Source organism: Trichoderma harzianum, assembly GCF_003025095.1.
Source record: "Trichoderma harzianum CBS 226.95 unplaced genomic scaffold M431scaffold_25, whole genome shotgun sequence".
NCBI classification, from domain to species: domain Eukaryota; kingdom Fungi; phylum Ascomycota; class Sordariomycetes; order Hypocreales; family Hypocreaceae; genus Trichoderma; species Trichoderma harzianum.
The window spans coordinates 41,403-65,854 of record NW_020209273.1 but is presented as its reverse complement, the minus strand read 5'-3'; the positions used below and the strand labels follow the sequence as shown (position 1 = coordinate 65,854).

The following is a 24,452-nucleotide window of genomic DNA, read 5'->3' as shown; positions in this document are numbered from 1 at the left end:
AAAACATGTTTGCTTGTGATTGGCAAGACTGACCTCTCATACCAAAAGTGCTAAGCCGGACGAGTCTTGAGAGTGTGTGGGAGGCAGCAAATGTTTGTCCAACCTTTCACAGATTTACGAAGACCAGTTTAGCAGTTCGACGCGCCATAGTGAATGATGCTACAGCAGGGTCGACATGACAAAGTTTGTGAAGGTATTAACTGAAATATCACTGAAGTTAGCTACATCTAATTCTTTACCATGTAAAACATATCCCTTCATTATACATCATACGAAGTCCGGATCATAGCTCTAATTGGTTCTGGTGGAACCCGAATTAAACATGGCATCCTTGGTGTTCCATCAAGAAGAGGTCAGCGGCAGCATGACAACAGTGCCATAGAAATTTTGACTGTAGCAATCCTGTGTGTGCAAGATACATAGAAAAATAGAGATAGAGTATGAAAAAGGCAAAAAGAAAACATACAACAGCCGGTGTTCGCTGATGGTCACCCACTCAACTACTAATCTGCCTCTCATTAGCTTGACTCTGGGAGAGCGGACGGGACCCCGTATTTTCCAATGGATATGGTCGTATGTGCTTGATCTCAGGGGTAGTTGGCCTCAAATGGTCATCGAAGGCATCTACAAAAAACGCAAAAAAACATACAACAGCCGGTGTTCGCTAATGGTCACCCACTTAACTACTAATCTGCCGGTTAGAGGCTTGTCTATGGGGGAGCAGACGGGACCCCGAATTCTCCTCTACCTATGGTCGTATGTACTTGGATGCGGCACAGAATATTAGATATACTTACCTCTTAGTAGGTAGGTAGGAGGTGTGTTGGTACAGGTATATAGAAGCACTACGGAAATCGACAACAAAGTGACAAGGTGAGCTGCTCATACGTGGTGAATTAATCAAGTAGTTGCAGAAGAGCATCATCTCACAGGAGCGCGCAGCGTAATGCCGGATACCATGCTGCCAGTCGCAGTCGCTGACGGATTACACGGCATGGCGAGGCTTCTTAAGTATGGCGACAGCATATTCCACCAGCTAAGATTGAGTTCGTCATCGCCGTCTTCGTGAAGTTGTCCTCTAGATCAAATGGTAACATTGTTGGAAGGTGGAAGAAGCCGGGAGCTTTTCGAAAGGCAAGTGGGTAAGGCCAGGCAATCTCATAGAGGCCACAGTGGGTATATGATACTGACTGCTCGTTGAGGCCTTCAATGTTTATAATGCTTGATTTCTACTCCAAGGTACATGTATTTTGCAATCATGCATATAACGTGCCTGTTCTGGGCCCAACCGCATCTGCTGGGTCTACCAACTTTAGCTTCGTCTCAGCCGTACCTTGGTAATCAAGCTGTATCTCCCCGAGCTTCAATTTGCGCATACCCACGATCCGAATGAGCTCGTCTTGCGGTGCATTAGACCCTGGCCCCTGCAGCAGCTCGGCATCAAATGCTTTCGCCGTCTCTATTGGGTTCAACGATACATTCCGACCAAGCAGCCACCAGCCGTAAAATGTTGGGGTAATTAAAAGAACAAAGAAAAAAGATAATACCGTGCTTGCGATCAAGTATCGGAAATCTGATTTAAATACATTGATGTCACGCATCTGCTTCATGGTGAGCACCTGTGGCTGCGGTGGCTCGCTAGTATTCCCAAACTTGGCATTGCTGGCACTCAGGGATATTCGGAAGGCCATCTCATTGATGGCCGAGAGCATATATGACGTAGGATCCGTCCAATTCGCGCAGCCGGGGCCGACTGCAGATTCGATGTTCATAAACTGGTTGGAGAGGACATCCGGCAGGCTCAGTTGTATTGCTCCTTGAATCCAGTTGTAGGTCGCCTTGGAGGTGAATATGGATGTGGCTGCAAGAGCGAAACCGACAGTTGTCCACCCTGTGTACAAGAGGCCTCCATCTTCCTCGACTGTTAAATTGACGTCTGCTGCGGACGGCTGTAGGGATATTACCGTCAGATTATCAATTGCTTCTGTGAAGGTGAGGGTTTCGCCTTGCAGTTGGACGGGATACTCGAGTGTTGCAAGCTGCAATCGACACTGTTTTTGAACCATGATGGTCGAGGTACAAGTTTCCGGAGACATTTTGTTAATAAAATAAGCCAGGAACGAAATATCGGCTGTCCGCCGTGTCGAGTTGAAATCCACGTTCCAAGAGACGTTGAAAGGCGACATTGATGTGTGGCTCTGCTGGAGACCACTCACTGGCGGAATTAGCGACAAGACGTCAACTGCGATACTGTTAGTTGAGCAATTAGCCGTGAAGCCGCCTGCGTGCACAGCACCAGTACAAGTGCCAGCGCACCCGGTGAAGTTGTGAATGATGGCAGCCTTGGAGTTGTAAGCACCGAATGCCGCGAGCATGGGGACCGTCATGCTCGCGTCAGCCACGTTCAGGGCTCGACCAAACTGGCTTGCCGTGTAGCCGTAGGGAATCTCAGGAGCTATGGGAGCCGATACCGAGACGGGATTTTCCGGGTGCTGGGCCACGACGGACGAGGCTCTCTGGATGAGCGGCTGGTCGATGGCGATGAGAGTGACGGCGAGTTTTGCCAGCGAGACAATGTTGAATCCCCGGCCGAGCCGCAAGGCAGAGACGGTGCTGTCGCCACTGGCCCAGTACCTGTGCAGATGGGACACCGTCGTGCCACGAATGGCGGCCCTCCACCACACTATCTTGACGCCCTCGCTGAAGGCAACCTGCGCGAGCCTGTTGAGGGCCGTCGTGAGAAGCGCCAGGTAGACGGTTGGCGAAAGGGACCAGTCGTCAGTTGGCTGGCCGTCGGAAGCCTTTAGTATAGCGATGGTGGCGGCTATGCACGAAATGCACCCGAGGAGAGATAGTATGCCGGAGTAGGGAAATTGCCTGAGTGCCCCTGGTGACCATTCTGATCCCTGTCCTTGTCTAGAAGAGCTGGTAGTCTCATTCTTTTCTTGCGACTGTGCTTGTAGGGAGCCATCGTCAGTGACTTCAACCAGCAACGGGGCTGTCTGGCTCTTGTTGTTGTTATTGTCTTCAGAGTCAACTGGCTGATCAACAAGGCTGGAGCTCATTGTGCTCTCTTCAGAGTCAGCCGGCGGATCAACACGGCTAGGGTTCATTGCGTCGCACATTTATAAGATGAATTTGAGAGTACCATAGGTTTGGAAGCAATGCATATCTATTTTGAATGGCACATGAAAGCAGGAATGACGACGATGAAGACGCCTTTATTTTTTGGGCTCTCCTCCTTATATACCTACTCATCATTGGCGCGAAGGGATGCCAAAGTGGCAGGATGAGCGATTCGTTTGCTGGGCCCTTCCATTTATTTAGAAATATGGAGCCCATTTTTAGTTGAAAGGATTCAATGGCTGTGTCAAAAATACGAGGGGTAACCTTCCAATGCATAAGCTGTATGTAGGTTACCCCTCAGCGTTTTTCATATGGATCTCATCTCGATCTAACCAATGACCGCAGCAACAAAGAGCCTCATGTACCTATAATTAGGTCAGGCAGCCTTGAATAAACATGGGTATGCTACACCAGCCTTCATGTTGTGTTGCAATTGGTAACAGCTTCGTTCCTTCAGCCTTGCCAGATCATTATATTATGACATACTTACAGAGCTCGCTCGCTTACCACTTACCCAAGCACGCTGCTTTTAGGTATCCAGGAGAAGCCATGTTCATGTTGTTTAGGCGACCCGGGCGATTCTAGCTTAGCTATTAAAATTTTGCCGGTATATAGATATATTATACTAAAAAGAAGAATTCTTTCATCAACTTGAGATCGCACTACCTGTCCTGTCGCTACACAAAGCAAGTACCTCCTCTCGCTAAGATATGGGCAGCTAAATAGCGCAGTGCGCAGTTGTGACAATTGAGCTATGGGGTAAAAGAGAACATTGAAGCTTCTCCACTCAATTATAGAAATAGCACGGTTTATATGTTTCGTCACAGCAGAGATGGCTGGTTGTCAAGACCAAGCCGAGAGACTAAGGGGTCTCACAAGGCAGTCAGTTACTTGGAGGGCAAGAGAGGCTGGGTACCTGGTCAAGGGCCCTAACCATCCCATGGCTCCGTTTTAATTGTGGGTAGTGAAATAAACGGCTATGGCTATCTTAAGCCCGGGGTTGGTTAACCGCCCAAAACGGAATCCTTCGAATGCAAAAAATGGAAGACATTGCACTCAAGAGAAGTGCTTGACGGGATCCCGTATATTCTAATGGATATGGTCGTATGTGCTTGATCTCAGTGGTAGTTGGCCTCAAGTTGTTACGGAAGGAAGGCATCTACAGCAAAAAGGCAAAAACATACAACAGCCGGTGTTCGCTAATGGTCACCCACTTAACTACTAATCTGCCGGTTAGTGGCTTGTCTATGGGGGAGCAGACGAGACCCCGAATTTTCCGCTACCTGTGGTCGTATGTGATGGAAGCCGGATGTTATTCAGTTTATATATTGAGATCTCTTGATCATAGGCAGTAATTACGTTGAAATGACCAGGAACCGATGGATTGCTTTCCACGATTACTCGGTCACCCTGGGTTCCGCGCTACTCTTAGCCTATTTTCAGCTGTAGAGGGGTCACTTGCTCTTGGCGGGGTATGAGGTACCTACCTATGTGCAGGTGGATTTTTTTTAGCTGGAGTTACGAGGACAACTGCCCAGATTTGTCTTATGCGTGCTATTAGCAATAGCTAGAAGGCCTGGAGCTTCTTGCCACGGCTCTTTTGGGTTTCTCCTTTTATATACTATTAAACATTCTTGCGTATCATCGCTGTGTTTTTGTAAGTGGCGGAATGCCATGAGGCTAGTGTCACCGCATTAGAGTTCAACAGGAGTTGCAACGTAAAATACATTCTTTATCATTCGAAACAAGAAGCATACGGACCATTCTAGTGACAAAAAAGTACACCAGCATTCCCAGTTGTCTTCTGTCATGTACTAAACAGACCGTTGCAAAATCTGAAGACTTTAATGGTGACAGTGGGGCGACCCATGCGTTCGAGCCGAGCCGCCACTAATTGACATGCTGGAGGCCTTGTTGCTTTAGGGAAATCCTAGTCGCATCTATACAACTGCGAGATAAGTAAAGGGACAGCAGGTGCGGTAACATCTGCCAAATTAAGACGTTCATACCTTAGGTAGTAAGAGATGGCCTATAAACGTCTGTGAAATAAGAGGCCCCAAGGCAGACTTGGCTTCAGAAGGGTTGTCTTTTCACTTGACTACTGTCGCGTTGGCTGACTGTTCTGGGCTCTATGATGCGCTCTCTTACGTCTGGGGAGATCCTCTTGAAAAGATCAACATCACTATTGATGGGAAGATCCTCCCGGTCACAGTCAATCTCTTCCAGGCATTGAATGGGCTGCTTTCCAAGGGCGGGCCGCGTCGGCTCTGGATCGACGCCATCTGTGTGAATCAAGAAGATTTAAACGAACGCAGTAGGCAAGTTCGTCTAATGGGAAAGATTTACAAACAATCAGGCAATGTCCCCATCTGGCTGGGTCAAAGCAAGACAGATATTTCTCTCCCATGCGTCAATCTACTCAAGGACACTGCGGCGGCATCAAGAAAGATTTGGGAAACTTACGGGCATGAGAAGAATATTCCCAATCCAATGGTAGATAACCCCATCTGCTCTGATCCAAAACAATGGGACATGGTTCGAGAAATGACGAATCTCCCGTGGTTTTCTCGAGTATGGGTTTTGCAGGAGGCTGGGCTGGCACTGCAAGCAACAATGGTATGGGGCGACACGACCATTAATATCAGCGACATCGTTGAAGTGTCTAACCTTTGTCTCATGGCTGGGCATCTATTTCCGGTATCCGACATTGGATTATTCAAGATAACCGACACATTTGCCGACTTGTGGAATTCCATGGCCACCTCTATGTCATGGAAAAGGGAGTTATCCAAGAGGCCCGTCCAATCGCTCGAGGCCCAACGCCCCAAGGTATCTTTCACCGAGGTCCTTCATATTGGTCGTCGCTTCGAAGCTACGGACCATAGAGACTACGTGTTTGCATTCCTTGGACACCCTAGCGCACTGAATCCCCAGACGGGCGAGATACTACTGAATCCAGACTACAACAAAAGCTTACTTGATGTATACTACGAAACCGCCTGCGCGCTTCTTAAAACCGCCGAACTGTCCTTCATCTTATCTTGCGTAGACCGCAATCAGGAGACTCTGGACAGTGATTTCCCGTCATGGGTGCCGCACTAGAATCTGGCCAAGAACGTTTGTGCTCTCGCATATCCCACCCTCTGGTACTACACAGGCGGACGCGATACAACAGCAGTTTTCTCTCTGAATGACGATCGCTCATTGCAAATCGAAGGATTCATTCTCGACACAATCACGTGGGCCGGATTGGCCACGATAGAAAGTGACTTTAGCACCCATCCAGTTGGTGAAAATCGCCCGGTGGTTGAGCAGATTTGGCAAGATCTCGTGGCAAACGAAGATGCCGCGACGCAATACCCCCCAGAAGACAAAGTCGAAGCCTTTTCTCTGACTCTGGTCGCAAATGCCGCGCAGGCTGACCAAAAACCCAGCGAGCTTGCCGACGAGCATCGGGAAGGCTTTCGCGGCTACTGCGCAAAGTTTGGTTGCGCAATCCAGAATGTCGGCCTCGAGGGTGTAAAGTCGGAGTCATGGCGCTTTGAGAGAGGAGCCGCCTGGGCAGCCCACAACCGGCGTGTCTTCCGTACCAAGACGGGCTATTACGGCCTGGCTCACAGGTTGATTCGAGAGGGCGATGTGTGCTGTGTGTTTCCGGGCCTTAGGGTCCCGTTCGTGTTACGGCCCGTGGGGAGAAACGGAGGCGGCCCGGCGTACAAGCTTGTCGGCGATGCGTACGTGCATGGTGTTATGAGCGGAGAGGCGATGATGATGCTAAAGGACAGGAAAGCTGTGCTGCAAAACATTACGATTATCTGATTACACGTATTGTAGTCAATAAAAGAAGCTTGCCAACAAGTCCAACAGTGAGTTGACGCTACCTCTGTCCATCATAGAAGTAGCAGCAGCGACACATATGGCAGCATTCATCAAAAAATTTATATTGAACGATACAGGTGGCTTACTATTCCCTCAACCGCATTGCATGGCCAAGAAAAGATTCCATGTTCCGCCAAGCAACAGCCAGCAGAAATAATGGGTGTACAAAATGCCACGCGATAAAGCAGAACTGTCTTGGCAGAAATGTTGTGTCTCTCAAGTGCACAATAGAGATTGTTACGCACTTCGGTCTCTGCTGGATAGCCATAGAGCAGAATATGGACTTTTTGCATTTCGTTCTTTAATTAAATCTTAATTGTTGGAGTTGTAATAGAGCCTCGACCCAACCAATCCTATGACCTCTCTGTTCGGTACAAGATCGGCTTTAACTTCTCTCATAGTCTTGGCTCCATTATAGCAGCTTTCTGTTCTCTTCTTCTTCTACACAGTGGCTTGCAACCCACAAACTATGTATGAAGGAGTGGGTGATTGAAGCCAGGAGAGGTTTAGTTGTGGGACCCCTAGGTATGCCCCACGATTCTGTAGATCAATTTCCACAGTCGTCTTGCAAAGATTCTCCATTGGATCTCTAGAGTTGCCTCTAGACGGAGACTAAAGAATAGAAGACCAGTCATACTTTTGTCATAATTTCTCTCCAAACAGATACTTAACATAATGATAGGCAAGTCTATTTATACAAATTGAGTTATTTAATTATATATTATAAAATATTATGAAATAAATATGAGTTATAGACACAAACAGCTTATGTTTCAAATCTTTTGTTACAGTTAATTGCAAAGTTGCTATTCTGAGAAACGCCTTCCGCCAATGCATTAAGAAGTAGCTTTTTCCTTAGGAACTTTTCTGGTGATAGGTAAAGGAGACTTTTGTCTATATTCTTTTCTTTCCTTTCTCCCATATTCCCCTTATTCCCTTTTCCGTAGCTGCGAACTCCATGTGACTTACTAAACTCGCGGGACAGGCCCCCCTCTTTGCCGGTAAACATTCCTGCGATACGCCCCACGGAGCTACTAGTAGTACACAATGAAGCAGACGAATCTCTCTAGACTCTACGCCCCTGACGATTACAGCTCGCATGTTAATATCCAGAAGCTCCCCGCTTGATCGGATTTCCACTCGTCTGAGTTCTTAGATCCGATTTCCCCGGACAATGTTCAGAGACTTGCGGGGAAACGCGGGGTAAGATGTCATTGTTGAGGTGGCGGATATGCCGATACGCCCCCTAGCGTATATTGTATAGGACGGAACATACCTCCGTATACGTAGCTCTCTAGGTAAAGTGTGTAATGAAAGGTATAGACATCTAGCCTACTTATAGCTCTCCCTTTGGCACCAACATATACAACGAGGCCATAACAGTGAGATTTCAGGGCCATTGCGCTTCACATTCACTTCCTTCCGTCTTATCAAATAACACAATCATGACAATGGAAGAGGGTTATCAGGTAGCTCTCGCTTCCATAGCATCGGGTGCAACCTTCAGGCTATACGTGTTCTTAGCGGTGGCTGTATTGGGGTGTCCTTTATTTCTGAAGGTCAGTACGAAGTCTACCATTAAGAAAGGAACGATCATATATCTATAGCTGGTATAGTGTTGAATAACGCGTATCCTTACACATTCCTCTGTCAGGTTGTCCAAAGACTTCTAGTGAGCCCTCTTCGAGATGTACCAGGGCCCAAAAACGCTGCCTTATTTCCATGGACCATCACTATTGCTACTTTCAAGTGGCAGCGAGCACAGGCAAGCTGCATACAGCAATACTAAGTTGAATAACCTCAGAATAAGACTAATCTTTCAAGATAATTACAGAAATTGCTACAGTTACATAAAGACTATGGGCCTTTAGTGCGTATCGGCCCAAACGAGGTATCAATCAGTGATTGGAGATATTACCGAGCCATATACTCCAGCAACAAAGCTTCGTCTAAAGAACCGACATTTTATCTTCCAATTGTATTCGTTGACCAACATAACATATTCGCCATGACGTGAGTTACAGACTAAATCAAGCACGATTCTGTATTTAAAACTCATCTCGCTTTGAATAGAAACAAGGAAGAACATGCGGCCCGTCGGAAAATTTCAGCTTCACCCTATTCGCTCCAGTCCATGACTCGGCTAGAACCAATGATTAGATCAAAGGCGGATAATCTCGCAAGACGTCTTCTCGAAATTTCATCTTCAGCAACTACAGGCACCGTGAATGCGTTTCTCATGTGTGGCCTATTCAGCCTCGAAGTGGTCTGCAAGGCAGGATTCGGAAAGGACTTCCCGTTCGAGGACACTACAGATCTCACTGAACTGCTTGAGGCTATGGACGGCAGTGCCTTCACATTCATTCTTGATGGACTTTTACCTTGGCTGCGGCCCACAGGCTTTGCCCATAAGATTCCTTTCGTCGGCGAGTCGTATCAACGCCGACGCCAGTGGGAGCAAAAAAGTCGGGCGCTCCTACGTGAGTTTCTACAGCTCCCAGACAAAGACGAAGGCTATTTAATTTCTCCATATCTCTCATCTGTGGACGGCTTTCTTGGTAGAAAACTAAACCATGAAGAATTTGTTGAGGAGGCAATGGGAATCATGTTTGCCGGCAGTGGTACAACGTCCACCACGCTAACCTATCTCCTGTACGCCTTATCACGCCCCGGCTATGAAACCATCCAGACGCATCTTCGTGCTGAGCTGGAAGATGGTGGAGAGAGTGTATCAGAATTACGGAAATTGCCGTACCTCAACGCAGTCATAAAGGAGACATTTAGGTTATATCCCACCATCATCTCCTCGCTGCCTCGAGTTCTTAAGGAACCGATGAAAGTCCATGATATCGACCTCCCCGTTGGAACGGTTGTCAACATGCAGAATTTCGTTCACCATCGCGATCCAGCAGTTTTCCCGGACCCAGAGTTGTTCAATCCCGAGCGTTGGCTTAACCCTCATGCGGATATGGAATCGGCATTAACCCCATTCAGTTTGGGTAGGAGGGCTTGCATTGGATTGAACTTGGCATGGGATGAGCTTTACATAGCTGTTTCCTCTGTATTCCGAAACCTGGAGCTGCGGCTTGGAGAGGAAATGACTGAGGCAGACATGGAACTGGAGGATCGTTTTAATATTGCACCTGTTGGCCATAAGCTTATGCTTAAGGTTTCTAAGGCTGAGAAACTATCATGAATGCAAATAAAACTTTCCCGGTCAATCTAAATGTGTAAACTGGCAGTTAAATTTTACCTGTCAATGCAATCAGCCGCAATGACACTCGATGTAGAAGACGAAGCTGTTCCAAACATGGAGAATTACAGTCGCTAGTTGAGTCACTTGGTAAAAATGTGTACAAAACAAAGGATTCCCAAAAAGTGAGAAAAAGGAAAAAATTCGATTGACTGCGCTAAGGTGACGCCGCTCCCTATTTACGGAGGGTACTATGCTATGTCTATGTAGAGGACTCATTTCAAGTGCTGAAGCATCCTCAGCACTCTAGGGAGCCTCAAGTCGCTTTGTTTTCTAGTTCAAAACAAGTCCAAATTATTAAAAAGAGTGAATGTGCTTGAATACATATATTTATGCCATGGGAAGAAAATATTTTCCGACACTGATGCTACAAACTGCGGCATCAAGTCTCCTATGAAAACCCAATCTCACCCGTCAATTACAGCTTCTCGGTAGGCTGCACAGCAGTGCAAACGATGCTATCGAGTGCAAACGAGTTGGTGTTCTTGGTGGGCGTCGTGGCCTGGAACTCAATCACATCCTTTCCGGTACCAGTGAATGTGAAGGCAGATCCATGCAGCCACTTGTTAGCATTGAAGATGGTAACGGCGGATGCAGACACGGGGCTAGCATTGGTCTTGGGGTTGACATAGACAGCCACAGCAGGGTAGACGCCGTTGGAGGTGTCGGCGGTGCTGAAGAAGTAGTCATACTGGCAAGAGTAGGTCACTCCAGCGCAGGTGGTGAGAGTCTGCTGAACACCACAGTTGTTGTTCTTGTTGAACGATGTGCACTGGAAGGAGTACTTGGACTTGGGCTTCTCAAGGGTGGATCCGCCGGACACAACAGCGCCGACCGAGCTGCCCAGGGGAGTCCAGGGAGAAATTGCGCCGGTGTCAAAACGACCGTTCGCAACCGGCTTTGCGGTGCAGGTAGCTGTCTGCAAAACGGTGGTTGTGACAGTGGTGGGTGTGTTGTGAGTGGTGAAGGTTGTGACAGTAGTCTTGGGCACAACAGTGGTGATGACATCAACGGTAGTCTTGTGCGCCTCAACATCCAATGTTGATGTAACGGTGGTGGCAACGGTGGTGGTAGCCTCGAGCCAGGCAGTCTTAGTAATGTCGACATCCTTGGTGGTTGTGACTGTGGTAGGGACCGTCTTGAAAGATTCCTTCAACACAGTGGCGGTAGCAATAACATCATCGGTAGCAGTTGCGATGGTAGGGACAGTCGTGTAAGACTCCTCGTAATCAACCGAGACAACAGCGACTCTGTCGATGGTTGTGGCAGTAACTGGCACAGTGGTGTAGAACTCCTTGAGCTCAGTAACTGTGCTGACAACACCATCTGTGACAGTGGCAACGTAGGTGACAACAGCGGTAGCGACAAGGTCAACCTCCGTGGTCTTGACAACTTCAGTAGACACAACATCAATGTCTGTAACGCTCTTAGTGACAGTTGCATCATAGGTAGCAGTGGCGGTAACATCGACTTCAGTTGTAGCAACAACACCGGCGATAATAGTGGCCGTCTTATCAAGCACGGCGGTCTTAGTCAAGACCCGGAAGTTGGTGGCATCTACGTCCACGGTGTTGGTGGCAACAATGGACTCCACGATAGTCCTGTCGGCACCAACAGTAGTGAGAGAGGTGGCGGTAGAAGTAGCGCTGACAACAACGGTGGTGGTGAAAGTGACAGGGATGGCCTTGTACTTGGTGACTTGCTTGCCCGTCTTGGTCAGAACGGCCGTGGAGGTGACATGAGTAGTCAGGTGGGTAGTAAGGGTCTTCACTGCATCAACCGTCTTGGACACAGTCTGAGTCACGGTAACGGTAGGCTCAACCTTGGTCACAGTGGTGGTAGGGGCGGGAGCAATAACGCAGCCGCAAGCGTTCTTCACTGCGGCCATACCATACTGCTCAACCCAAACGGCCTCCAAGTTCCGCTTGTGAGATCGCTTGTCAAAGACCGTCATGGTGGACGTGACAGGCGTGTAAACGGGGGTAGGCGCGTCAATAGTCTCCAAGGTAGTAATCGTCTCCAAGCTGGTGTACATGGAGGTGACAGTGACAACATCGGTGCCAGTAGTGACAGTGGCAATATCAGTCTCAACAGGCTTGACAACAACATCAGTACCGGTATAAACAGTAGCATAGCCGGTGCTGGTAGTAAGAGTCACTGCGTCGGTCTCAACAGCTGTGAGCACAACACTGGTGCCAGTGTAAACAGTCTCCGTGTTAGTCTGGACGGTAGTGGTAAAAGTGTTTGTTCCAATGACTGTAACAATGGTGCTAACACCAGTGTAGTCTGTGGTGTAACCAGTTGTGGTGGTAGTGGTGATAACATCGGTTTCCACAGTTGTGGGAATAACACTGGTGCCAGTGTACTTGGTGACATCATCAATGGATGTCACAACCAGGGAGGTGTAAGTGCTAACAGCGTCTGACACGGTAGCTGTGGATGTGTAGACAGTGACAGGTTTCCAAGAGGTTGAGTCAATGACAGTAGTAGTCTGCTTAATAGTATCAACCTCAGTAGCGACAACATCTGTCATAACTGCCGTAGCCACTGTCTTAAGGTCAGTAGCCGTTGAGGTGGTAACAGTGGCCACACGAGTAGCATCTGTGGTGTAAGCTGTGTCGATGACAGTGGCTGTAAAGACAGTATCGGTAGACACAGTCAGATCAACGATCTTTGTGGAGTAGGTAACATCAATAACATCAGTTGAGGTGGTGACGGTGACGGTATCGACGACATGGTTCACAGCAGTGTGAGTTTTAGTCAGAGTCCTCGTAGCGACAATGTTGGGAACGTCAATGGTGGTTGGCTTGGGTGTGGATGTAGTGGTAGACGAGACTACATCAGTTGAGGTGACATAGGCGTCAACGTAAGAGGTTGTCGTGTAGTCCGTCTTGACGACAGTGACGTGCGAAGTAGACGTCGGGGTAACGTCCACGGTCTTCGTCTTGAGCAAAACGACGCTGCAGATCTGCTGGGCTGACTGCGAATAGGCCGGCGCCATCATTGAAGAAAGCAGATGATTGTTGGTCCATCCTCTAGTGAAGCAGTCGGCGGGAACCTTCTGGACAGGTGAGGCGCCGACGACAGCCACCAGCGGGAGCACCTGGAGCAGCGCATTTTGGTACCACATTTTGGCTTATGCGGATGGAGTCCGATGGCCAAGATGCTAAACAAAGACGGATGAAGAGGAGGTGCAGAGAGAAGATAGTACACAGCTTAACGGGCAGCACGTATTTATGGCCGCATGCTCGCCTCCATTGTGTGATGCCTGAGCCTCATCTTCTGCGCAATCGATATCTGAGAGTATCTAGACCGGTCCATCGCGGCCAAGCTATTGTCTTTTGGCCCACGGCCACGACGGACCTGAAGATTCGGCATTGACGCTGCATTGTCTCGTCCTGACCAATGAGAAGCATCAATGGCCCGGGAATCTATCTTAAACCAGGAACCCGTGCCCTTAAGCGGGCATATCCGTTGGTGATGGAGAACGGTGGCTGAGCTGAAATTTTCCCACTATTGCCTTCTAGTACGTGTAGCTTTGTCAGTTCAGGCACGCGAACATCACCTCATGCGGCGTATAATAGCTCTCTGTTTAGTATGACGGTAAAGTGGGAAATGCAATCTTGGAAAGAACAGAGTGGCGAGCTAGAGACTTTCTACCTCCAGTGTTAACCGAGGTGGGCATGATATCACTGGTAGCTGTTCCTTCGAGGTCTTGTGTCTTTGTGGCGTAGGAGGCCATGCCAACAAGTGACGGGATGTATGTAACTCTAAAGATGTTGAGGAGCGCCTACCAATGCTTAGCATTTAATACTCGTACTATGTGATTCTCAAGCGGATAGCTTATTTACTAAGATGAGTTTTATTCAGTGGATACCGGGAAACGAAGATTCAGTATCGATGCAAGACGAGGCATACTCTAGAAGAGATTGCTAGCGGCCATTCCCTGAGTCGCGGTGCAAGAGACTGACGCGTTGCCCCGAAATGGGTCGAGAAACCCTGCATGAGGCTATCGAGAGAGTAATTTTAAGGCTATCGAGAGAATAGTGCCAAGATCAATTGATAGCCCATTGATGGTTGGTATTTCAGCCGCCATCTATCGATTCTTATTGAGCTAAAGATGAACCTCACCCCACAAAGGGGTCCGGTCCGTCGTTCCTAAACTATTCCTGGTCGATTCTTAGGCCGATCTGGAACGCATCGCTGTCTGACAAGTGGGCCTAGAGAGCTAAGTAGCCAAATACAGAGTAGTCATACAAAGAAGCAGTTCAGTCAAGCTTTACCAAGCTTTACCAAGCTTTGGAGCAGCTCTGCACTAGCGAGGGGCTGGGCAAAGTATTGCCGTGCTTCGCCTTGTTGCGAGTCAGAGTACAATACGCCGTAGTTGTGTTTTTTTTTCCTTCTGGGCAGACGTAACCGATGGGTCAATTGGATAGACTGGTCCGGAACCTCGAGAGCAGCAGAGATCTTCAATACAGCCAATAGTGTCTTCATTGGCGTCACTGAGTGTAATTCGCTCAGTGGTGATAATGACGGTGATTGGAGTATTTGATGCAAATATTTTACATCATGTCGCAATGAATTGTGCCCCTAATTGTGTGTGGTAATGAACAGCCCCCTCATTCGCGTAAGAATGTTGTTCGCTACAGCTGCACAACGTCCTACGAGTACATTCTTGAAAAATATAACCAAAATTAGCCCTGCAACTGGTTACTGAGAAAAGAAAGGCAGAAAGAGAAGTCTTCTCTGTCAAGCAAAACAATCGACGGGGCTGACTTGCGGTAGCAAGGCAAAGCTAGAGTGATGCAGGCGTCTAAGACTACCAACTCCACTCCCATCAAGCCACTGAAGAGGCGGAAGACGAGTGACTGCTCGATATCGTTTGGGAAGCAAATGGTGTCTTCGTAAATGGACGTATACCGATGTTCCCCTATTTGAATAGTAAAAGGCCATTGGATGGCCCGTATACTATTAGGGCAACAGGCCATAAGATTAGGTCAATAATACACATTGTAGCAGTTAATAATGAAAAAAGTCAGTAGCTTAGAAGGCATTGGCACGTTACGGGGGACTAGGCCGTGATAACCCCTCACTGGGACAGCCTATATATCCATTCTTGCTTACCGAAGGTCCAATTCTAGCAGAGGTTGTTAATAATGTGTGTCTGCTGCCACCTGCCGTTTGTTTTGTTTCTTTCTATGGCATCTAATCATCTACATATGGCTCAAACATTCGCTGAATTCAAAGATGGCCCAACAACTTGATCCCAACACTTCACGTTGGGTTGAGTCGCCCCCTAAAAACATCTTAAAGCTCGAACAGCAATACTCATGCCAGAGAGATATATTCAAAAAGTCTTTCTACTCATCCTAGCAAGGGGTACATGTTTGCGGCCAGTCAGATGTGCCGTCTGAATAGTATCATTGGTACGCTAACAGTTGACGAAACATCTAGCATAATCTCTGCGAATGATTTCGCTGATCAGATCAAGTAAGCTCTCCTCAATCTTCCCCGTTGCCTTCTGTTAGCCGCCGTAGTTCTGTTGCCTTTTCAGATCGAGAGTTGCAGAGGGATGACAGACTTGGCGATGGTTCTGATAACTCTATCACAGGGCAACGACGCTGTACTAATACGTTTCAGCCTATCAAAAGATACCGACAATGACTTCTCACAGTTGCAAAGCAGGCACATTCCCACTGTCACCCAGATATTAATATCCGGTCAATAATTAGGCATCTGAACTTTCATATGACCCTAGATACCACAACACAATGAGGCGTGAAACGCACGAGAACGGCATCTTCCGAGACCCTACCCAATAGAGGGCCAAATATCATAGCGATCGCATTGGAACGAAACAAGAAACACAAGGAGATACGAAGCAGATACGAATTTGGCATAACTGCATCGAGTTCGTTGGCCGCCTAGAGAGACATACTCAAGGAAGAAACGAACATCGTGACAGATATAATCTTTTCAGCCCGAAGACGATAGCTACTAGAGCCATGAACAGTATTCCTGCTGGTATCTTTCAAGGTGTGCCCTTATAGACATACTTGTAGGAACAAAGAGTGGCAGTCTGTTCAAATGCTGCTGCTGACGTATATACGTAGACTGTCTCGGTTCCAACCAAACTTCAAGAGACAATAAAAAAAGCCGCGCTGCTGCTATCAATATATAAACAAGAGTGAGAAAATTGGTATTTAAAGTAAGCATTGCAATTTGAAGTCTTTTGCTGATTTCTAAGCACCGCAAGCTTTGCTTTCGTATCAATCTGCTGCCTTGACAGCCTCAGCTAAGCATGAATGATGTGGGTCGAAGGTTAGGAGAAAGCCAAGCCTTGCGCTTTCCCAATCCGTCAGGGTATGGGGATAGAGCATAGATAGCAATTGACATTATGAGACATCGATTCCCGTAAATCCGCATTCCAGCCAACATAAGGCTGCTCTTAAATCCAAATTAGGAAAATGTAATCAACGACCTGAGTATGTTGCGATAACTTCATTGGTCCGTAGGGTAGCCTTAACTCCGAGGGCTCTGACTGGTGAAGTAGTTTAAGGAGCATCCTATCCTTTAGTCATCAATCGGTCTTGAGTTTGACAGGCTGTTTGGCATTTATTGCACAAAAAACAGAGAAATCTGCTGCCTCTACTCCATGCTAGAGTATACAACTGCCGTAAAGATTATACTCACGCAGCGTACATTATTAATTAGGATTTGTCAGGAAAAAGAATGTTGAAAGCGTAATCATACGCCATCCGCTATTGCATCTTCATCTCGTGTGTCTTCCATGGCTTGAGTTACGAGTTCCAAGTCACTTAGTATTCATTCAAGTTCGAGAGAAGATGTCTCCCTCAGAGATATATAAGACAGCTTGAAACCCATCCCCTTATTCTAGAAAGCCATTCGCAAACCATCAATACATTCCTTCTCATACTCCAAAGATTAATTATACTGATTAACTACCACGAATTTCATCTATCCAGCATGTCTTCGTCCAAAGTCACCGTCCCTAAAGGCTCCTGGGTCCTCGTTACTGGCGTCAACGGCTTTGTAGGAACTCATGTCGCGAAGCAATTCCTAGAGCATGGCTATAAGGTTAGAGGCACAGTCCGCGATGTATCGTTGTATCCCTGGCTCGTCAACGACCTTTTCAAGACTTATGCACAGAGCGGCGACTTTGAGGTAGTGACTGCGGATCTTGAAGCAGATAATGCCTTTGAGGAGGCTGTTAAAGGCGTTCAGATCATCCAGCATGTCGCCTCGGTTATGAGCTTCTCTCCTGACCCCAATACCGTCATTCCCCAAACCGTCAAAGGCGTTACCTCTCTTCTTGAAGCCGCAATCAAAGAACCTTCCGTCAAAGAGTTTGTTTATACCAGCTCGCTGGTGGCATCTACTGCCCCAGCACTGGGAAATAACACAAATGTCACTCGAGATTCCTGGAATGATATGGCCGTCGAGCTTGCTTGGGCTCCGCCTCCTTACGAGCCTAGCCGAGGTCCCGTTGTATACATGGCAAGCAAAGCTATTGCCGAGAAAGCAGCGTGGGACTTTGTCAAGGATAAAAAGCCTCACTTTACTCTTAACGTCGTAGCTCCCTCCGGGATCATTGGTGAACCACTTAACAAATTCAACACTGACAAAGGGTCTTCTTGGCTCAAGTACCTATACGATGGTTCTCTCGAGCGAATAATCGGCATGCCTGCGAGTAAGTATCGTATTTTCCCTTTATTTATATCCAATCTGCATTGCTAACTCATCGACTTCAGATTGGGTGGTAGATGTTAAGGATACTGCGCTGCTCCATGTTGCTGCCGCACTGGATCCCGAAACCAAGGGGGAACGCATCCAGGCTTGGGGTAACAACATTCATTGGGACGATTTTCTTGCCATTTTTAGAGACTTATATCCAAATGAGAAGTGGGTTGATGACTTCACAGGCAAAGTTAAGTTGAGCATCACAACCGACCAGACCCCAGCTTTAGCTCTTTTGAAAAAATGGGGCAACCAAGATGGATGGACAACCCCTCGTGATTCGGTAGCCCAGGCTGTGGATGTTTACCTTAAGTGGTACCCCCGTAGCTAATTATAGCAGCTTTGAGATGAATTAGTTATCTCAACTAGTTTATTGCAAATCGATATCCTTGATGATTCTGAAAAGCATAGCTTATAGCCTTTTTGTGAATTCAAAATAATGGTATAGACTATGTTTTATAAGACAGAAAATCCAACAATAATACCATATTAAGAGTTATTGAAGTCAATCAGTTACGCCTGCGTTTTGCGAAGCTGACTTGGCTTCCGATTCAGTCATCTCTATTTTGTAGCTTGCCCAATGGCGCTTAGGCACCTTCCTTTCATATAGTTTATCAATCTCAGCAAGTGTTCGCTTCGCAGTCTCTGGCCTAAACAACAAAGGTGAATCAGTCGCTTTCCTTTTACTTTCCCTGAAACACGAATTCGGGGATAAAAACGGCAAAGGGGACGTACAAGTAGAAGTAGCTCCACACAATAGTGATAAGCATAAACCCCCCAAATACTAAGAAAGCCTTGGCTCCTAAGTTTCCGCTTTACACCGCACATAAAAGATGCATCTATTAGCCATTGTACTCGAGAGCATGAGGAGATATGAACGGCAAAACATACGCATCTGCACTAGTCAACTGTGGTATAGCAAATGTGGTGATAATTGCAGTCACATATGACCAGAATAAGGTCCATGTCATAGAAGGCTCTCGGAGATGAGCGGTAGGTATTTCGGTCGGGAGAACGTAAATTCTGTGTTTTCAAAGTTAGCTCAATGGAAACGGTAGCAATGCCTGACGGATGAAAGATTACATCGATTGAAAACTGATTGAGTTAACAAAGGCGAATATGATGCAGAGAGCCGCAAGGGCCAGCTGCTCAGGTCGAGTTTTGAGCCCAACACATGCAATGATGCCAGCTGCAAGATCAAGAAGAAAGAGGAGGACGTAGCCTGGGAGCGCAACGGTTCGTCTGCCAAACCTATCAAGCAGAAAAGGCCCAAGAAGTGTGCCGACAAATTGCATCAAGAAGATGATGATGGTAATCTTGAACGGATCCGAGACGCCACTGTGGACTAAGATGACGGTTGAGTATGTTCCAACCAAGATCTGACCACCAACCTGTGAAAGGCAGAGCAGCGCAGCAGAGGACATTGTTCGCTCCAAGTTGGCTAAGTTCAGAATCTCCCAAAACTTGAAGGCGGTTTTCTTTTCGCTTGTTGATCGCAGTGCGACGGTAGCAATCGATAACTCGGCTTCTACAAGAAAAGAATTACCGCCGCGTAGAGCAGTAAGACTTGCTTTAGCTTCATCTGTTCGACCTTTGCCGAGCAGCCAAATGGGTGACTCCATGAGGAGAAATGACAAGGCCAACAGCAGAACAGGTAGCGCTGCCTGGATTGCAAGTGGGATAATATACTGTCTTCTGTCCAAAATCTTGGCTGATCCCCACACTACCACCGTGGCGATGACTGAGACTGCACCACTCCCAGCAATAGCAAATCCCACTGCTCGAGCTCGGACATTGGCCGGTACCAGTTCAGAGAGATAGATAGGGGCGATATTTGTGAGAATACTGATTCCAAAGTCTATACTCATGTTAGATTCTGCTCAGTACTTGACAGAGGGAAACTAACAGTTCCAAAATCTGCCTACAACTAGAGCTCCTAGATTTGGAGCGAAGAGTTGCAAAATTGAGCCCGGTATGCACATGGTTGCATATGCCACGAGAAAGCCACCTTTCCTCCCGAGATAATTTTGAATGGGAATGGCGGAGAAGGCTCCAAGCGCGGCGCCTACAATTGGAACAGTGATGACCAAATCAAGGTTACGTGCCTTTCCAACCAATATGTCAGTGACTATAAAGTAAAGGAGATGGAGACGGTGAATGGTATAGATACCGTGAACACAGGAAGTCCATCGAATCCTAGACCTTGATATTTGTTCACGAAGAGTGGTAGGGAGACCAATGGCGAAGTAAAGGCATTATCGTAACCGTAAAGGCCAAGGGCGAAACCGACGATAGTCACTATAATTTTGTTAGTTGGTTGACAACACTGAGCAGTTTGGTTCTTACAATTCATGAGAACCCTCCAATTCCACCATTTTTGGTCCGTGGGAAGCGCTTGGGTATGGTCAATAACTTCTTCGTGAGAAGACTCCTCATTTTGTTTTGTGTCCATGGCGGTAGAATTGACAAGAGTGGCGGCACTCTTTTCTATCGATGAGTATCGGTAGATGAGAAGAAGAGATTTCGTTTGAGGAACAGGCGGCTTGTTACAGCTGTATTATATGTAATTCGCATTGGTCGATCAAAAGCTACTCTGGGATCTCAGGACATGCTGGAATGGATCTACCCAGTGCCACGGAGGCGAATACGGGCCTCCTTGTCTCCGGGCGATACAGGGGCTCTGGAAAAAATGTAGGCTTTCTCCACGATCTTGAAAATACATGTACCGAGCAAGCGACCGAGCAAGCGACCGAGATGTGCCCATCAGCCGTTCTAGACCAACTGGGGAATAGTGGCACAGCTCAGCTGCATAGTATATGATTCCAGGCCGTGCAAACACAGTCGTCCATCATTTCTCACGATATCTGAGCGAAATTCTTTGCATATTGTAAATTGTTAGCATTTCATCATTCATACATGCGAAAATGGAACACACCAACGGGTCAGATGTTTCCCAAAACATTATTGAGGATGCGGACATGAATTATATGCAGGTGGGGTCACAAGCCCTTCATATTTACCCCAATGTGCTATTGACATGCGCTAATCCGACGCGAATCACAAGGAATTGTTCAAGTTGCCTCCATCAAGAATCGCATCTATCCATCCAGCTGATCATGTAGAGATGCGCAAGTGGCTCACTGAAGAGTACATTACTTGGCCGAAGACTCCTCCTGTTGAAGCAAGATCCCGGGCTATCTCCAAGATACACATCCAGACTGTTCCGGTCACATATGAGGATGGAAATCAATTCGCAGTTCGAGTTTACGATCCGGAAGTTAAAGACTCGAGCCCAAGGCCAGCTTTAATCATGTATCACGGGGGTGGTTGGGTTCATGGATTCCCAGAAGTGGACGAAGGTTCGACACATCAAAATACCCCTCGATCTTGGACGCATACCTAATGTAATATCTATCACAGGAACTGCGGAATTCTTCGCATCTGAGTTGCGTGCAGTGGTAATTAATGTCGATTATCGTCTCGCTCCTGAGAATAAATTTCCAATTCCTCTCAACGACTGCTATCAAGCAGTGCAGTGGGCAATAGATAATGCGGCGAAGTATAACATCAATCCGGATAGAATCGGCCTTTGGGGATGTTCGGCTGGTGGTAATCTTGCTGCAGCTGTGGCACTTCGGGATGCAAAGGAACATAATGTTTCTAGAATCCGCCATGTTAACTTGGTTGTTCCTGTTACATGCCACCCTGATTTGTATCCTGAGGTTTTAAAAGCTTCAAGATCATCAGGCCGCATAGACAAGGACGTCGTTGGACAATTAGCGGTCCTCAGAGCAGTATGGGGTAAGTCGAGCAACGGAAAATGTCTTCTTATTCAATAATGTGTCTAATACATGATCACAGACAACTATGCAGGTGTCGAATTCGCGCACGGATACGCCTCGGTGCTTAAGACTGAAGTTCCAACTAATCATCCGCCATGTCATATCACGGTGGCCGGCCGAGATGGACTTCGAGATGAGGGTATAGCATACGCCCTGCATCTGAGAAATGCAGGTATAGATACCCAACTGGAGATTGTCCCGGGGGTTCCTCATGGGATCACATTTCCAACCACAGCACTAGCAGCAAGGCAATTCTTCAGAAACCAAGTCCGTGCGTTGGACTACGCACTGAAGACAATTTAGATAGAACAACAGAGTCAATATTAGTTTAGTTGCCAGGAAATAGTTCTACATCAGTATTTCCAAATGCTCGACCATCGTATTCTAGTTCATGGGCAGATGTGACCGGCCGCGGCACCTCTTCAATACAGATTGCGACAAGACTAAGTCCAGGTGCAAATGACCCCTCGCAATCTGCTTTGGAAACAATGTGAATCATGTCGCGTATCAGTGAAGAACAACATTGTAATATGTCGAGGGCGGATGAAATCTTAAACATGGTATCCGCAAGCGCAGCCAGTTTACCGTGGCCCACTATTCGACAAGCTCCGGGATGAAGGAACTTGGTGCGTTGAACTGCAGTCATGCCAATGATTTGTATTATGTAGCGCGCATTTTCTTTCCTCTCGGAAGAGTACCCATTTTCCGATAATGCATGCCACCAGTGGGTAGCCAGTTTCCATTGTCTGGTGATGGCCACGTCTGCAGTTTGGATCAAACATGAAGGCTTATGGTCATCCTCATTACTCAAGGTGGCCAAGATATGGTCTTGAAACTCAACACTGGAGACGCCAACTGTATCAAGAGCGCTATGAAGTCGAGTCATAGCGTACAGAAGCTCAGCGGCTCGTTTGTCTAACGATTCATAGGGCAGAGTAGATAGCAGTGGGGGAAGCTGCTTTTGCTTGTGTTCGGAGATATACCATCTATCCAGCATTTCTTTCGGGGGAGGGCTAGAGGGGTTCCTGGCGATTCTTCTCTTTCCCCGGGCGCCGTATATCGAGTTAGATGCCGCTTCGGTAACGAACAGCAAACACTCAATACGGTGGTATTGAACTACCTCTATCCGGTCGCATGGGTATTTGACAAGATCCATGAGCCCGATGGCTTCTGTTAGATAAAGGAAAGCGCGATTGTGCTTATCTCGAACGCTGTATGCTATGAAAAGGAAGAGTGAAGAGATGACGGTATCTAAAGACGGGGAGTCGGCAAAATGGTAGTAGGGTGAATTGGCCCGTGATTTCTCTGTCGCTCTTGAAAGAAGGTCTAACCGCGCTGGGCTGCGGTCGGGATAGTGTCGAAACTGACTGGCCTCGTTGACGAGAAATATTGAGAGCAGCATTGTGCGAAAGGTGGGATCCGAAACGTGGTCCCCCCGTTCAATCCTGTTGAGCACAGTTTCCAAATTGATGATTGGATGGCGTTGGTAGCACTTGAGGCAAAACAAAGCCAATTCGGCGACAATATCTTGCCATGAAAAGGCAACTCCATCGGTGCTTTCGATAGCGGCAACAGAGAGCTGATCATGACTGAAATGAACCACATTCTGTTCTTCCAATACTGGATTAAGTATGTCTGCGGATGTCCCGAGAGCCAATCGTTCCCATGGTTGTTGAATGGTGTCAAGGTTGGAAGCTGTGGAATCCGCTCCGCCATGACCGTCTAAGTGACCGATAGACGATGCAGAATCATCTTCACCAAAGGAGGAGAGATCAAATTGGACAGGCGATTGTTCCGAAAAAGAATCATTTGGTATCAAATCGTGTGGTTGACTAGCACCATTGCCTGGAGTAGCATTCACTGCACTGGAATTTGCTTCCAACGCTTGACTGGCCCGAATAGCCTCGAGTCGCCTACAGCTGTTAGAAGAAAATTTAACCTTGTAGTTCACGAGATAACACACCTTCCAGTTCTGGGTCCTTTTCTTCCGAATTCGTCATTGTATGTACAGCGGATATCTGTCCGCTGGCAGCGAAGACACCTCATATCTGATGGTGATTCGGAGGGTGACCCTTGCCGCCTCGGACACTATCAAGTCCATTAACGGCTGTGTCTAAAGGGGGTGTGGAATAATGCGGGTGGTACCTTGAGTTTCCGACGACGGCACGCGTCACAAGCCTTCGGCATTGCTGCCTTGGCCGTCGTCGTGGCCGTAGCCGGGCTTTTGCTTTGTTCCATTTCTATTCAGTACTGACCGAAGATTGAACTACAGCCTTCCAGCAGGCACAAGATGGATGTCGGGGTACGTTGGGGTATGCCGGCGTTTGGACGTGCATGTTCTCTGATGAGATCGTGATTATGCATCCAACTCTGGGGGAATTGCGGGGGATCCGTGTCGAATCACACTATCCCCGCAATCTGACCACGGAACTCGGCTACGAAATACGAAATATTGGCTACTTTTTGCGTACTCGTATTAGCTTCATAGCCCCTTAGTCAATATTAGTCGCCCCGACCGAGAAAGCGACCGAGAAGCAATCCGAGACAGTCGGTGAAAAGGAACAAACCATGAAAACACCAAGCCAGCTGACATG

General features: G+C 47.4%; 11 protein-coding genes across 11 annotated transcripts; 7 read left to right on the top strand and 4 right to left on the bottom strand.

Annotated features, from left to right (window-relative positions):
• Positions 1 to 436: 436 nt before the first annotated feature.
• M431DRAFT_53100 (hypothetical protein) lies at positions 437 to 586 on the top strand (the record flags this gene model as incomplete). Its single annotated transcript, XM_024920810.1, has 1 exon — positions 437 to 586. A coding segment is annotated over one exon (150 nt), but the record flags the coding sequence as incomplete, so codon positions are not given.
• Positions 587 to 607: 21 nt separating this feature from the next.
• M431DRAFT_99825 (hypothetical protein) lies at positions 608 to 787 on the top strand (the record flags this gene model as incomplete). Its single annotated transcript, XM_024925198.1, has 1 exon — positions 608 to 787. One exon carries the CDS (start codon positions 608 to 610, stop codon positions 785 to 787), a length of 180 nt encoding a protein of 59 aa, XP_024768065.1.
• Positions 788 to 1,142: 355 nt separating this feature from the next.
• On the bottom strand, positions 1,143 to 3,239 carry M431DRAFT_513634 (hypothetical protein). The gene has a single exon (XM_024920062.1). It carries the CDS (start codon positions 3,111 to 3,113, stop codon positions 1,257 to 1,259), a length of 1,857 nt encoding a protein of 618 aa, XP_024768064.1. The 5' UTR covers positions 3,114 to 3,239; the 3' UTR covers positions 1,143 to 1,256.
• Positions 3,240 to 4,292: 1,053 nt separating this feature from the next.
• Positions 4,293 to 4,454, top strand: M431DRAFT_65817 (hypothetical protein; the record flags this gene model as incomplete). The annotated part of the gene is made up of 1 exon (XM_024921695.1): positions 4,293 to 4,454. A coding segment is annotated over one exon (162 nt), but the record flags the coding sequence as incomplete, so codon positions are not given.
• A 51-nt stretch (positions 4,455 to 4,505) lies between these two features.
• On the top strand, positions 4,506 to 6,945 carry M431DRAFT_535538 (hypothetical protein; the record flags this gene model as incomplete). The annotated part of the gene is made up of 5 exons (XM_024920961.1): positions 4,506 to 4,598; positions 4,694 to 4,783; positions 4,949 to 4,976; positions 5,141 to 6,199; positions 6,284 to 6,945. The coding sequence occupies 5 exons, from the start codon at positions 4,506 to 4,508 to the stop codon at positions 6,943 to 6,945; spliced, it is 1,932 nt and encodes a 643-aa protein (XP_024768062.1).
• A 1,506-nt stretch (positions 6,946 to 8,451) lies between these two features.
• On the top strand, positions 8,452 to 10,245 carry M431DRAFT_128101 (hypothetical protein). Its single transcript, XM_024912358.1, has 4 exons — positions 8,452 to 8,564; positions 8,660 to 8,770; positions 8,840 to 9,018; positions 9,079 to 10,245. The coding sequence occupies exons 1-4, from the start codon at positions 8,457 to 8,459 to the stop codon at positions 10,199 to 10,201; spliced, it is 1,521 nt and encodes a 506-aa protein (XP_024768061.1). The 5' UTR covers positions 8,452 to 8,456; the 3' UTR covers positions 10,202 to 10,245.
• Positions 10,246 to 10,671: 426 nt separating this feature from the next.
• Positions 10,672 to 13,388, bottom strand: M431DRAFT_546750 (hypothetical protein; the record flags this gene model as incomplete). The annotated part of the gene is made up of 1 exon (XM_024921228.1): positions 10,672 to 13,388. One exon carries the CDS (start codon positions 13,386 to 13,388, stop codon positions 10,677 to 10,679), a length of 2,712 nt encoding a protein of 903 aa, XP_024768060.1. The 3' UTR covers positions 10,672 to 10,676.
• A 3,857-nt stretch (positions 13,389 to 17,245) lies between these two features.
• Positions 17,246 to 18,347, top strand: M431DRAFT_100008 (hypothetical protein; the record flags this gene model as incomplete). Its single annotated transcript, XM_024911153.1, has 2 exons — positions 17,246 to 17,978; positions 18,031 to 18,347. The coding sequence occupies 2 exons, from the start codon at positions 17,246 to 17,248 to the stop codon at positions 18,345 to 18,347; spliced, it is 1,050 nt and encodes a 349-aa protein (XP_024768059.1).
• A 352-nt stretch (positions 18,348 to 18,699) lies between these two features.
• Positions 18,700 to 20,468, bottom strand: M431DRAFT_10842 (hypothetical protein; the record flags this gene model as incomplete). The annotated part of the gene is made up of 6 exons (XM_024911679.1): positions 18,700 to 18,829; positions 18,908 to 19,039; positions 19,100 to 19,874; positions 19,923 to 20,121; positions 20,187 to 20,314; positions 20,363 to 20,468. The coding sequence occupies 6 exons, from the start codon at positions 20,466 to 20,468 to the stop codon at positions 18,700 to 18,702; spliced, it is 1,470 nt and encodes a 489-aa protein (XP_024768058.1).
• Positions 20,469 to 20,940: 472 nt separating this feature from the next.
• M431DRAFT_10841 (hypothetical protein) lies at positions 20,941 to 22,161 on the top strand (the record flags this gene model as incomplete). Its single annotated transcript, XM_024911678.1, has 4 exons — positions 20,941 to 21,009; positions 21,081 to 21,375; positions 21,437 to 21,817; positions 21,878 to 22,161. The coding sequence occupies 4 exons, from the start codon at positions 20,941 to 20,943 to the stop codon at positions 22,159 to 22,161; spliced, it is 1,029 nt and encodes a 342-aa protein (XP_024768057.1).
• A 25-nt stretch (positions 22,162 to 22,186) lies between these two features.
• Positions 22,187 to 23,904, bottom strand: M431DRAFT_10840 (hypothetical protein; the record flags this gene model as incomplete). Its single annotated transcript, XM_024911677.1, has 2 exons — positions 22,187 to 23,771; positions 23,822 to 23,904. The coding sequence occupies 2 exons, from the start codon at positions 23,902 to 23,904 to the stop codon at positions 22,187 to 22,189; spliced, it is 1,668 nt and encodes a 555-aa protein (XP_024768056.1).
• Positions 23,905 to 24,452: the final 548 nt, after the last annotated feature.

Excerpts from the sequence above, each read along its gene's own strand:
- M431DRAFT_513634 (XM_024920062.1), bottom strand. The coding sequence starts at position 3,113 with ATGAACCCTAGCCGTGTTGATCCGCCGGCTGACTCTGAAGAGAGCACA.
- M431DRAFT_128101 (XM_024912358.1), top strand. The coding sequence starts at position 8,457 with ATGGAAGAGGGTTATCAGGTAGCTCTCGCTTCCATAGCATCGGGTGCA. Across the intron at positions 8,565-8,659 it reads GGTGTCCTTTATTTCTGAAG|GTTGTCCAAAGACTTCTAGT; the intron begins GTCAGTACGAAG and ends TTCCTCTGTCAG. Across the intron at positions 9,019-9,078 it reads CATAACATATTCGCCATGAC|AAACAAGGAAGAACATGCGG; the intron begins GTGAGTTACAGA and ends CGCTTTGAATAG.